This window comes from Equus caballus, chromosome 3 (assembly GCF_041296265.1).
Source record: "Equus caballus isolate H_3958 breed thoroughbred chromosome 3, TB-T2T, whole genome shotgun sequence".
NCBI classification, from domain to species: domain Eukaryota; kingdom Metazoa; phylum Chordata; class Mammalia; order Perissodactyla; family Equidae; genus Equus; species Equus caballus.
The window spans coordinates 56,023,820-56,037,389 of record NC_091686.1 but is presented as its reverse complement, the minus strand read 5'-3'; the positions used below and the strand labels follow the sequence as shown (position 1 = coordinate 56,037,389).

At 39.0% G+C, this 13,570-nt stretch overlaps 1 protein-coding gene across 1 annotated transcript; it reads left to right on the top strand.

The window, feature by feature from the left end:
• The first annotated feature begins 609 nt into the window (after positions 1 to 609).
• Positions 610 to 13,152, top strand: DMP1 (dentin matrix acidic phosphoprotein 1). Its single transcript, XM_005608642.4, has 6 exons — positions 610 to 732; positions 5,843 to 5,916; positions 6,396 to 6,443; positions 8,622 to 8,654; positions 8,834 to 8,881; positions 10,734 to 13,152. The coding sequence occupies exons 2-6, from the start codon at positions 5,863 to 5,865 to the stop codon at positions 12,108 to 12,110; spliced, it is 1,560 nt and encodes a 519-aa protein (XP_005608699.1). The 5' UTR covers positions 610 to 732; positions 5,843 to 5,862; the 3' UTR covers positions 12,111 to 13,152.
• The last annotated feature ends 418 nt before the right edge of the window (positions 13,153 to 13,570 follow it).

Here is a 13,570-nt window from a genome sequence, read left to right as displayed (position 1 = left end):
TATTTTTGGTGAAAAAACGTTACTTAGGATGGTGTTTTAATATTTCCAATCACATAATTCTGTAAATGGATACTTCATTAGGTTAGTAAGAATTTTGGACCTTTGTGTGTATATGGGGGAAGGGAGATGAGAGGAAAAGGAGACGAGTAGTAGAGGTTGTTAAAAGATGAAAGGGAAAGAATAAAAGCCCGTATTCTCAAGATCAACAATTTAGGCAAATCTGTTATTTTAGTGAGTTTTTAATGTACAACCTGAAAGTGTACATTAACAGGAAACTTTCTAGCCACCACTTGACTCTCCTTTTCCCATCCTTGCGTCTACTGGGAGCAATCAGTGGGTGGAAGATATTGTCATTGTTTATAATGCTCATAAGCCTGCATGGATGTGAATGACATATATTTAGAAATCAAAATAAAGCTTTAGGAAGATCTTCAATTTAATGGAAACTAGTCTAGTCATTTGGGAACCACAGAGCTTTTTAGGGAAAATCTGTCTCTGTGAGCTGGAGGAAGTGTGGGTGTGCTGGAGTCCCGGTGACACCTTGTGATGTCAGTCACCCCCAGCCCGAGGCTGATTGGCTATGAAGAGCTGAAGCAGAGTTTAAATTCCAGCACCATCAGAGACCTGTTCAGAACATCAACACAAGAGTGACTTCATTGAGCATAGTTTCCTCTGTGAGAACTTCAGCCTGATTGTGGAGACTTTGGGAAAAGTCTTTGTGAACTGAAGAGGGTAAGACATTCTCATCATTTAATTTCTTAAAATGACTTCTGCTGTGTTTTTTGGAAAATATTAAAAATGTATACATGTTGGGAGGCATTATGCCATGCCGAAAGAGATGGGGAGAGCTGGGGCTGGGGTAAAAATGACTCCCATTTTTGTGCTTGTTGTTTATGCGCCAGTAAATAATGATAGGAAAATGACATGTTAAGTCAATAGAGCCAGGTGTTTTTCTCAGTAATACTTAATTAGATCTCTGCATAGTGCTTCTGAAAGGGGAAGTTGACTGAACAGGAGGAAGATGGAAGGTCATTTTGCAGTGTAGCTTTAATTAGCAAAACAAGTACAACTTGTATATTTAGGTTTCAGGGATCGAGTGATGTTCACGGCCTACAAGACATTATGAAAGAATCTGAAGTAGACTGGCAGGACTTTCAAAATGTGAACTTTTAAATTAAAAGCCATTTGATACTATTCATCCAGACAGCATCTAGTAATATTCATTATCAATTGAGTATCTGAAAGAAGATGCTAAGACCACTGATATAAACCAAGGGTGTGATAATTATCATGCTTTTGCATTGTTTAGCTGGGTAGTCATGTTGGCATGATGCCCTGCATACAGTCAGAATTCAATAAATGTGAATATAATTGTTTTTTAATACATTTTCTAGTGTAGGACACTTAGTAGTATCTGTACTCCTGTCCACGTGTATTTTTATTTGTTGCATTTGTTCCACTTCTTCATCCATATCACAAGTGTCTGTCTTCCACAACAGAGTGGGAGCTGTGGTCAGGCAGTGCATTCTGTATGATACCTACACGATCTCATGTGTAATAGCAACACTTCAAGCAACCTGCCTTCTTTAGGAGCAATAATGTCTGGTGAACCATACTTTCTGTTTATCTGAGGGCCAAGTAAACTATCCTAATTGGATCTGGTTGGTTAAAATATATAAACAAACAAACAGTTTTCTAAAGGGCATTAGTCTACTTACCTACCCCAAAATGGTGATGTGGATCAATGTGCCTCAGGTGCATAGAGGCCTTGCAAATCTATATTTAATTTTGGGACACCTAAGAGTTATTTTCCTGTGGTTGAAGGCATATGACACAGGATTGATTGTAATTGACCTCAAGACAACCTCAGCTGGAAAGATTAGAAATTTTCATTGATTTATTTGTTTGATTCTCTGAATTCCTGATAGAATTTGTGTCCTGGCCAAATTCCACTTTATTTTCAAAGAGTAATAAACAAAACAAATTCTAGCTAGTGGAGGTTCTGGTTAGTTGGGTTCTGAGTAAGGTCAGCTTATTATCATTATTACATACTGTTGTACACTCAGAGCTTAGAACAGTGCCTGGCACATAGGATATTCTGAATCAATATTTGTTTACTGCTAATTAATGGATACATTGTTCATTAGTATTATTAAGAACAACAATACTAAGTCAGACAAAGCAAATTAAGCATGACAAATTGAGTTTATGACTTTTCAAGCTTTTATTTCCTTCCTGTGGCCTATCTCTTCATTTCAGTTTACGTAAAAGAAGATGTATACTTTATAAGTGAATATTAACTTTGAGGAAATTCCAGAGCAAGGTTCCCTCCTTGAGAGCACTAAGAAGTTCTCACTACACCTTGGGGGAGCCAGAGAGAGAAGGGTCTGCAATCCCCTTCTCTACATCCTAAACATTCTGGATCTTTTCAACTTTGGGAAAACAATTCATAAAGATTGAAAATCTCTAATATGTGCACTGCCTTCCAAACAAGTGGAACTCAAATTAAGGTTGGTACTTTCCTTTTTCTACATGCTCTCATTGTAGAATGACAGCATGTGCCATGGAAAAATGACACTTGCCAGTCACTGAAGAAGAACTCAGGGTTGTAGACTCACATCTTTCAGGTTTGTAGCTATTTTTCAAATTTATTACTCTGAATATGCCTACTGCATATCTACTTCTACTCTTTTTAGGGTGGCAGTTAAAAAGTTTATAAGTGTTTGGAGCTCTCATTTGGAAATATGCTTCACAAAAGAATAATTATTCTTATCAAAAATACTAATTGAAAATCTAATATAGGATTTAAGATCTGACTTTCTTTAATGCTGATGGCAGACAATATTCTTTGGGAGGCAATATCAGCTCTCTCAGGACCCCAGATTGTATTTTATTTTGGTTTATTAGACTTCCATTTGGGAAAGTATTACTTTAGGTCAGGGTGCTAAATGGTATTTCTAGAAGCATGAGCAAATTAGTGCATCTTTCTTATGTTTCATAATATTCCACCCCTAAGACACTTGAATACTGGAAGCATACACTTCGTTCGTAAAAAACACAACATTCATTGGTGTAGAGCATCGCGTCTTATTTTGTTATTTAGTTAAGAGGGACACAAAAGAAAACACAGGAGGAGAATTCAGTATTCATTGCCCTTTTGTCAAGACTGCAATATTTGCTAGTTTTCAGAACATCATGAGATTATTGCCCTATTCAAATTTCACTTTGAAAATTAAAATGGTGAGCGGCCTAATTTTCATTTGACCTGTGAAGCCAAAACCATTGATATGCAGTTGTTTTGAGAGTATCACATTTGGGGGAAACTTTCCTTTCCTTAAGAAATGAACCTAAGAACTTAAAGAAAAGTTTTGATTGTGTGCACTAAAGATAAGTGTAGGGGAGGAAAATTTTTCCTCTACTCTCTTAGGATCTCTGGCTGGGCCTAAGAATTAAACTGACATGAGACAGATTAACAGGAGAAAAGCAGACAAGTTTTAGTAAAGTTTTTGCATCTACATGGGAGCCTTCACAAGAGAATGAAGACCTGAAGAAGTGACCAGAGCAGAAAAATTTTATACTTTTTAGACAAAGAAACAATACACTTTGTGATGAACTGACAAGACAAAGGAGTTTGGAGTATGGGCGGTTATATTGTGGAGAAGTGAGTGGGAAGATAGGGTTAGCTTAACAAGGTTTGTTGGTCCAGATTTCTCTCAGCCTCCACTCTGTCTATGGTGACAAGAATGTCTTCCTTCCTCCTGGTACAGGGAAAGGGAACACACTCTACATATGGGAGTTCTAGCTTCTGCTTTCAGGAAGAAAAAGGAGAATCAGAGCACCCTTCTTGGTTCTGCTGTTTCCCAAGTGCCTTCAGCTCAAAATAATTTTTATGTCAAAGCATCTTCGAGGATGAGATTTTCTGGTTTCCTTAAGAACTAATATCTTGTTGAATTAGGTTTGTTTTAAGTGAGGTTGAGCATTTTCATATGTTTTCTCTGTTGGTATTAGGTAAAGAATTTGAAAAAGAAATAAAAATAGTATCAGAACACAAGGACTACTATGAACTATGATGAATTAGAATAAAGAAGATAACTAGGACTAGTTCTGTTGAAGAGGGAAAATGCTCATGAGATAAAACGAGAGGCTCTGTGGGACCATCTGAGCTGTATGAAAGCAGAAATGAGTGACATTCGCAGTCTCCTCACCTTAGTACTTCTGTTTTCTTGAAGAAAGAATAAGATTAGATGACTTCTTGAGCCCAACATTTCAGACCTTATTCAGCATATTCAGACATTATTGACAATGTATTCTTATTTCTTGGATGAGAGGTTAAAATCATCTGAAGCACCTTAAAAGCAAACTCATACCTGTCCCCACCCCCAGTTACTGATTTACACTCTGTGGTGGGATGTGTGCATCAGTTTGTCTTTAAATCTCCTGGCTGATACTAATATATAGCCAGGGTTGAGAACTTCTGGCTTAGGTCTTTTGTCGCTAGTATAGTATATATTTAATATTTAAGGATACTATCAACAAAAGTCAAGTCTGAAATAAACTTGTAAGATTTTCCTCAAAATGCATGGAAGTCCATCTGACAAGTCTGTTAGGGCAGATCAAGGGCTTTCTAGTTCAGGGAAAATTAGTTTCCTTTTAAATCATTTCAGTAACTTTTTACATTAGCATCTAGTACATCTATTTTTAGATATAGAACAAATTGTCTTCCAAATCACCAGTCCTTGAAGTATGAAATGAAGCCATCCTCCAGGAAAAGACAGCTTGAGTTGGCATGTTTCTCTCAGCGTGATGCACAAGTGTGTCCCAAACCTCTAATCTTCCTGGGATCCTTCAGGACTGTGAATGACACTTAAAAGAATTTAGCATAATCATGTATAATGTATAACTAAATGTAGCACAGTAGATATTAAGAGCTTCCTGGAGCTGTAATATGAAGCCTGCCCTAGTACATCTCTTGCAGATCAAGAAAAAAACACAAAATCAATCTATTTTGTCTAGATGTTGTTATGAGGTTATAAATGTGACTGAGAAGCATTTGTGTGTGTGTGTGAAGACAAATGCCCACCACCCATTAATGGTATCAATAAATGCAGTTTTTTGTGGGGGACTATATTTGCCAGGTTGCTCTGCCTCACCAAGCCGCATAATTATTGTAAAGTCCAATGGTCAGAAATTTCTCTATTCCTCTTTCTTTACTTTTCCCTCCATTTATCATATTTTATGTGTTAGTGAAGTTTACGCCTTATGTTAGTTATAGAGCTCCTCATTGAAAAGTTTTCAATTTATCTCTTAGGAGTGAGTTTTCTTTTTAAACAGCTTTATTGAGATATAATTCAGACATATACTTTACCCACTTGAAGTGTACAGTTCCATGGTTTTTAGTATATTCACAAAGTTGTGCAACCTTCACCAAAACACATTTTACGACATTTTCATCACCTCCAAACTTCATCCCTTAGCTATAACCCTCAACCCCCCAGCATCCCCAGCCCTGGGCAAACACTTACTACTTTCTGTCTCTATAGGTTTGCCTATTTCGGACGTTTCATATGAAAGGAATCATACAGTATGTGGTCTTTTGTGTCTGGCTTCTTTCAATCTGTGATGTTTTCAAAGTTCCTCTACTTTGTGGCCTGTATCAGTACTTCATTCTTTCTTACAGCCAAATAATATGCCATTGTACGAGTATAGTACATTTGATTTATCCATTCATCAGTTGATGGACATTTGGATGAGTTGGGTTTTTTTAATAGGAAGAAACTGTTAAAAAGTTGAAGCTCCTGTATTTCTTCAGCATGAGGAAAACATCTTCTGTCCTTTTTCACAGGTAGAGGTGTCACATCAGCTATGAAGACCAGCATCCTGCTTATGTTCCTTTGGGGGTTCTCCTGTGCTCTCCCAGTAAGTATCAAGGTACAGCTATATGAGAAAACCCTTGTATATCCAAAACTCCACAATTTCCATTGGCTATGACCCATGGTGGCTGTGTACGTTCCAGTAGGATGAAAACAGTAGCTTCTTAGGAAGCTATTTTCTTTAAAGGATCATCTGAGTTATTGCTTATTCTGTTCAGTTGCCATTCACATAGCTGTGCTTCTCATTTTCCTTCCCCGTAAGCAGTGGTTCTCACAGTGTCATCCTCAGACCAGCAGCATCAGCGTCACTAGGACTTGTTAGAAATGCAAGACCTTAGATCCTGCCTCAGGCCTACTAAACCAGACTCTCTAGGGACGGGGCGCAGCAGTATGTTTTAACAGGCCTCCAGGTGATTCTGATGCCTGTTAAAATTTGACTGCCACTGCTTCTAAGTATGTAAAGTGCTAATAGCTGCTGCCTTGGAAATTTCTCTGTGAGCTGACCATATGTACTAAATTTTCTAGGTAGCCAGGTATCAAAATACTGAATCCAAGAGCTCTGAAGAGTGGAAGGTGAGTACAAATAAGACTTTTTGAAGTATTTTATTTTAGTATTTTACTAGTGTAACCAAATTGGCTCCATTGCAAGTGCTGAAACTACTAATGAGTCAATGAACATATTAATAACCTAGATATAGGCAGTGAGAGCTGTAATTTCTAGTTCATATAATGCTTCAACTCCAACTTAATAGTATAATTTGGTGAGGAAGCATTTTTTCCTTTAGCTTTATTTTCGTAATGGATGTGTATAGTAGTGCAAGGGGATAAATGACAATGAACCAAGACTGCCCTTGATGAATTAGGACTAGAAATCTGTTTACCAGGAGATGTCTGGCAGGCAGGAGGTCACTTCCTGGAAGGTGAGAAAAGAAAGATGAGAGGATGCTAGAGTCTTTGGAATGATAGCTAATGTTTACTGAGTGTTGACTCTGAACAACCTAGTAGTTATTAACTCTCAATGACTTAAGAACCATTGCCAGGCACGGTTCCATGTGCTTCACATGTACTAACTTTCTCAATCTTCACAATACCCCAGTGAATTAGATGTTGTATTTGATTCTCATTTTACAAATGAGAACACTGAGACACAGAGAGTAACCTAGTCTGTCTAGGTTATATGGTTGATAAGTGTTAGAGCCAGACTTTGAACCCAGGTCACTCTGGTTCCAGAATCGACATTCTTTACCAGGGTGTTGTCTCCCTCTCAGGAAAGGGCCAGGTCTAGGAGATCAGCAGGTTCTCAAGACTGGAATTACAAATGAGGATTAAAATCTTACATTAAGTCAGAATGTTTTGTTCATTACCTTGTTTCCTGCTGGCTTTTGCATACGATACAGCTTGAGCACAACCCTATTAGTGGTGGCCAGATAATGTCAAAGGCCTGAGATGGGGTCCTGCCCCTGCCTGAGGCTAGAATAGACATTGCATGATTTCTTACATGAACTTTCATCAGAGATGTCCTTAGACTGGTTAATTTAAAACCAGCCGCTCTAGATCCTTCCTCTCATTCAACTAGAGACTCTAAGAGTACCACAATGTACTGTGTTCTCAAGTATAGCCTTGACATGAGAAAAATACCAAAGTCTTGTTCCCTTCCACCCCTTAATTCCAAATGATAACTGACTAGAGTGGAGTCCGCCATTGCGCCTGTGTCACAGGGCAAAGACTTAAATGGATTACGCTGTAGCTCCTTCCTCTGAGGAGATATCCGCAGCCTGGCATTGTTGAGAAGCTTGTTGAAGACATGTTGATAGCAGCTCCTTCTGCTCTACTGTGCATCTTGGGTCTTCACATCCATCGCTCAGTGGCTTTGAGCCATATGGGGTTTTGCCAGGCTCCAGGGGAAGGGGGAGAATGGGTGGGGAGAGGGCACCTGAGGTAGCTCAGGCATTCTTACAGTTCTTATAAGACTAAAAAAAGTGAAATAAATCACAACTATGACTAAGTTTCAGACAGCATTTGTTTTTTATTTTGGTGATCTTTTATGACACAAGAAAGGTTTCATGGCTTTCTCAATTCAGTTTTGTCTACTATTAAATTTTATAAAGTGGATATTCTTAAAATGGATCATTTCTTTAGTTTATATAATATTAAATAGTTCTCAAGATGCTTCCATAGGCATTAGCCAATTTCATCCTCACAGCAGCCCTGTGGAGGGAGCGCAGTGGTTGCTAATAGTCTAAATTTGTGAATAGGAACGTGACGTCAGACAGGTGAAGTGAATTGTCCAAACTCACATAGAGTGACCAACCATCACAGTTTACCAGAGACTTAAAGGTTTCCTGAAATATATGAATTTCAGTGCTAACACCAAGATGGTTGCTTTTCAGGGCTAAAACCAAAACCAAGGAGTCAATTGAGACTCAAATCTGAGTTCTGAGTTCCAACGCTGCTTTTCCTGTGTTACATTTTCTCTAGGTTGTGTGAACAACCAGCTTCAACAAAAGGATATTTTTTGCTAAGTGAAGATCAGAAATACAAAATCTTCTAGGTCTTTCATATCACAAGATCTTTTCAGGCCATTAGTCATCTCATATTCAGTTTTTAGCCATTTCACCATAAATTGTCATTATTATTCATGTAAATATAAAATATATATCAAAAAACTAAAGAAAAGACCTAAAATTATTCTAAATATTTGCAGTGACATAATCCATCTGTGGAGTAAGTTGTTTTCCTTCCTTTTTGCAGGGTCATTTGGCTCAGACACCAACACCAGCTTTGGTAACTATCTTATTTATTCTTTCTTATAAACATCTCGTGAAGTAACTAACACTCTTCTCATCACCATTGGCCATTTGGAAAGCAGTAAATCCAAACTGCAAGTAATTGATATGTATCGTATTTCTTTCCTCAGGAATTACTAAAAGGAAAAGTAAACAACATTTTCTTTTTCCTTTTAGGAGAGCAGTGAGTCATCAGAAGAAAGTAAAGTTAGCTCAGAGGAACAGGTAATTAAACAGACCTTTCTTAACTTTTTAGGCTCCTTAGAAATCGAAGGAAATGATGTTAGATTAAATTACCTGGCAGCTGTTCTAAATATAATATTTTCTAACCATTGGTTAGGCTGGTTAAATAGTTCCACAATATAAGAAGGGAAAAATGAGTGGGAGAATTCGGATGTGGACATGCTGTTCATTCCATATTTATCACTGGGACCGGATTATAGATGTTGTGGCCCTAAATGTGCACCTAGTTAAAAAGAATATATATACATATACATAAACATGCACAAATGGTCATAGACTATGTTAGACAAGGAATAGCTCGCTCCTCAATCTAAAATGTTGCTTGTACAATTGGAGCAGTTCAGGTCAGGCAGAGAAAAGTGTTCTGGCCAACATAAAGTGCCTTTTGGGGTGGAGACCTCCTCTGGGTCAAGGATCCTGTTAGAGGAGAGAAGAGGAGAGCCCCAAGGAAGCTTTAATGAAACAGCTGCTTCAGTAATAACTTTCTCCCTGAAACAGTCTCATCTGTGGTCCTGGGAGTGAGAAAAGCTGACAGCTTATATTCCTTTAATAAAAAACTGCTTTCTCTCTTCTTCTTCTTCTTCTTTGTTTTTTCTTTTTTCATTTTTTCTAAGAGGAAATGTCATTATTTTCTTAGCTGTCCTATCATTTTTGACGAAATTCAATCCTGTGGGGCTCCAGAGATTTCAGAAACCATGTTTCTCCCTGAAGCTTTGACTCATTTTGCATGCTCTCCTCAGCCAGAGTTGAAAGACGAATTATTAGGCATTTAACCACTATTTACTAAAGGCTTCTTAGAGCAATATTCTAGAAATTTGTAAGCACAGAATTGGGGAAATGCTCTTTTCTGGGGATGTTGTGGCTTATTGTCTCAATGTTCTCTGGGCTCTCAGATGAGGGTAGCAGTCCCTGCTTGAGGAGGGTGCGCTCTGCCCCTATTGAGGTATGGAAAGCTCAGGAGACGCTCAGTTGCAGCAGACCCGTGGAAACTCTAGCGATGGGAAGAGATGTCATCATCCCGTACTCCCAAAGGAAATTGATCCACGGCAACATGTGGAAAAACAAAAAAAGTTGGCAAGAATGCTCTGTTATAGGGTCCAGTAAAGAGAGCAGATTTTCCCAGAGCATAATGAATGAAGACTCGCTGTCCTTCCTTGTCTGTGTCGAGCATCCAGTTGTTTCACTGACGGGAATTGCTCTGAGCTCACACTTAGAACCAAGCTGCCTTGGTGGTCACGCTAGTTGCAGTCCTCTAGCTGAGCTTTCTAGAGGCAACTCTCTGCCTTGTGAATGAGGTAAAACATGGTTTGGGTGAGATATATACCTCACTACAATATTTTACTTTCATTTTAGCTCAAGTTTTCATCCTCCTGCCCTAACACATTTTCTTCTCCAGAGTTGATTAAAAAACCCAAAGATATTTGGGTCATTTTAGAATCACCAAATATTTTTTAAAACTCTGTTTTAAACCAAACAATCTGATGAGTGAGCATTATAAACTAATTCTTTAATTTCAAAAAATTACCAGAGAGTTTCCTTTAAGGAATCGTACTTACAATACGATTTGTTTCATAAATGTGATTTCTATAAAGCTTTTTGAGAAAATTTTTGCAGCATGGAGTGAACTGTGCCTTGTAAAATGGAATGAGTTGAGTTTCAACTCCTCTTCTTTCTTTTTAAACTCTGGCAGAGATATTGTTGAGCAGTAAAATTGACCATGGGTTGGGGGGGGGCATAGGAAGAAGAAAGCAGACAGAGCCCAGATGGCCGCTAGATAACACCCTCTGCATCAGCTGCCAGAGTGCTGACTGTGTCTGTTAACCCCAAATTCCAGGCAAATGAAGTCCCCAGTGACAGTGCCGAATCAGAGGAGGGCCTTCATGACGGTCAATATGTGTATAGACCAGCTAGTGGCCTCTCTTGGAGCGGAGGGAAGGATGTAGATGATAAAGATGATGATGAAGATGACAGTGGAGATGACACCTTTGGTGATGATGACAATGGCCCAGGACCTGAAGAGACACAAAGAGGACATTCTAGACTCAGAAGTGAGGAGGACTCAGCTGACAACACACAATCCAGGGAAGATAGTGCCCTGCGAGGGGAAGACAGTACCCAAGATATCACCAGTGAGAGCAGAGACTTTGACAATGAGGATGAGGTGCACAGCAGGCTTGAGGGAGGTCACTCGACTCAAGAGAGTGAGAGTGAGGAGTACTGGGTGGGAGGTGGCAGTGAGGGGGATAGTAGCCATGGGGATGGCTCTGAGTTTGATGATGAAGGAATGCAGAGTGATGATCCAGACACCTTCAGGAGTGAGAGAAGCAACTCTAGAATGAACAATGCCAGTGTCAAGTCAAAAGAATCAAAAGAGAACAAAGACAAGCAAACAAGCACTCAGGATTCAGGTGAGAGCCAATTAGTGGAGTATCCCAGTAGGAAATTTTTCAGAAAGTCCCGCATTTCTGAAGAAGATGACAGAGGTGAGCTTGATGATAACTACACAATGGAAGAAGTCAAGAGTGACTCCACAGAAAACACTGACTCCAAAGAAGCTGGCCTCAGACAATCCAGAGAAAACAGCAAGAATGAATCTCAAGAAGACAGTGGCGAGAATCAGTCCCAGGAAGACAATGAAAATGTCCAAGACCCCAGCAATGAGTCTATTCAAGAGGATGACCCGCCATCTCAAGAAAACAGTAGTGAATCTCAGGAAGAGATAGTGAGTGAGTCCAGGGGTGACAACCCAGATAATACCACCAGTCACTCAGAAGAAGATCAGGAAGATAGTGACTCCAGTGAAGAGGACAGCTTGAATAAACCCTCCAATTCAGAAAGCAAATCCAGAGAGGAGCAAGCCGACAGTGAGTCCAATGAGAGCCTCAAATACTCGGAGGAAAGCCCAGAGTCCAGCGAGGAGAAGAACAGTTCTAGCCAGGAGGGCCTCCAGTCTCACAGTGCCTCCACAGAGAGCCAGAGCGAGGAAAGCCAGTCGGAGCAGAACAGCCAGTCTGAGGAGGAGGATGGCAGTGATTCTCAGGACAGCAGCAAATCGAAAGAAGACAGCAACTCTACTGAGAGCAAATCAAGCAGCGAGGAAGATGGTCAGGTGAAAAACACTGAGATAGAAAGCCGAAAATTGACAGTCGATGCTTATCACAACAAACCCATCGGGGATCAAGATGATAATGACTGCCAAGATGGCTATTAACATCAGCTTTCCTAAGACGTGGCTCTCATATAAAGGAGTCTTGGGGGTTGGAGAGCAGGGAAATCATTATAACTATAATTTATTGATGTTTTTATCAGAAGGATAACCAGAGGCCATTTCTTTCTGAAAGGAAATGCTGGACATTATATTTGTGTCTAGGGTGTCACCAACCATAGAGGTTTAAGTAATGAGGAATGACACCAGAACACACTCAATGAGACTGGAAGGAAGGAAAGATGTACATTGTAGCTTTGCAGCTGAAATAGTTCCTAACTCATTAACCTAACAAGCAGTTATTGAGGTTCTGTTATGTACCAGGCACTGCGTTAAGTGCTGGGGATATAAAGAAGCTTAAGACTTGTTTCTTGCTCCTGAGGAGCTTATAGAGGGATAAATAAAGCTAAAAAGCTAAAGAGAGATACATATGAGGGAAACAAGAATTATAACAATCCAATGCGGTGAGCACTATAACCGAGCTATGAAGAGAATGTATGGGAGCCCAGAAAGGGGTGACCAACGTTGCCTTGGAGAATCAGAGGGGGCTTCACAGCAGAAAGGATACCAGAGTCGGAGCGCTGCGTATGATTTCTCCACTGAAAACAAGAAAATTCTATTTATTCTTGGGATAAACAATAGTAAATCCTATATGATTGAATACTTGGTTTGTGAAAGCACATTCAAGTTGTGGCACAGTGTGGTGTTTCGGATAAACAAAACTTTTTTTCCAACGAATTTACCCTTTTTGATGTTTTTTGTGAACTCCCATGAACACTGCCTCACTGACTGCTGGTGTTGACATGGAGGTTTGGGTGGGGGAGAGTGGAAGAAGACGTGTCCTCTTTAAATAGATAACTTTTAGCTTTATATTTTTCTAAAATCAGCCTATGTGCAATGCTGGAAAAATTATTCTCTGAGTCCTTTACGTATGTTGCACATAGCAAAATTGTGTATACAGAATTCAACTGATTTTTGCCAAACACCCTTTGAAATGTTACCTCAACTTAAAGTACGTATTTTGTAATAAAGATAATAATAGCCAGAAGGAGTATATGCTTATTTTTCATAGTGATATTGATTATTAGGATGTGTTTATATTACATAACTCCTCCCTTAAAACGTTACAAAATAGTTTATTAGCTTTCTCCCATTAAAGTGAAAGATTTTCCTAAATTATTTCATGAAAATTTTATTTATAATTCAGGTAGCAATTCGGTAAAATTACTTTACATCTTGCTTATGACATTTCACTAAATATACGTGTTATAGACAAGGAAAAAAATGACACAAACTCAACTTTTGTATGAGGCCACACAGAAAGTTCTTGGTGTTTGGGTTTATCATTAGTTCTTACTAGTCTCTCAAACTGTCATTTGCATAAACTCTGGGGAACTACAGGGAAACCTATTCCTTACATTTTTATTCCTTTAAAGGAAACTGCTTCACCTCAGCACCCCTACTTT

Coding starts and splice junctions, on each gene's coding strand:
- DMP1 (XM_005608642.4), top strand. CDS start 5,863: ATGAAGACCAGCATCCTGCTTATGTTCCTTTGGGGGTTCTCCTGTGCT. Junction 5,917..6,395: donor GGTTCTCCTGTGCTCTCCCA/GTAAGTATCAAG, acceptor TAAATTTTCTAG/GTAGCCAGGTATCAAAATAC. Junction 8,882..10,733: donor AAGTTAGCTCAGAGGAACAG/GTAATTAAACAG, acceptor CCCAAATTCCAG/GCAAATGAAGTCCCCAGTGA.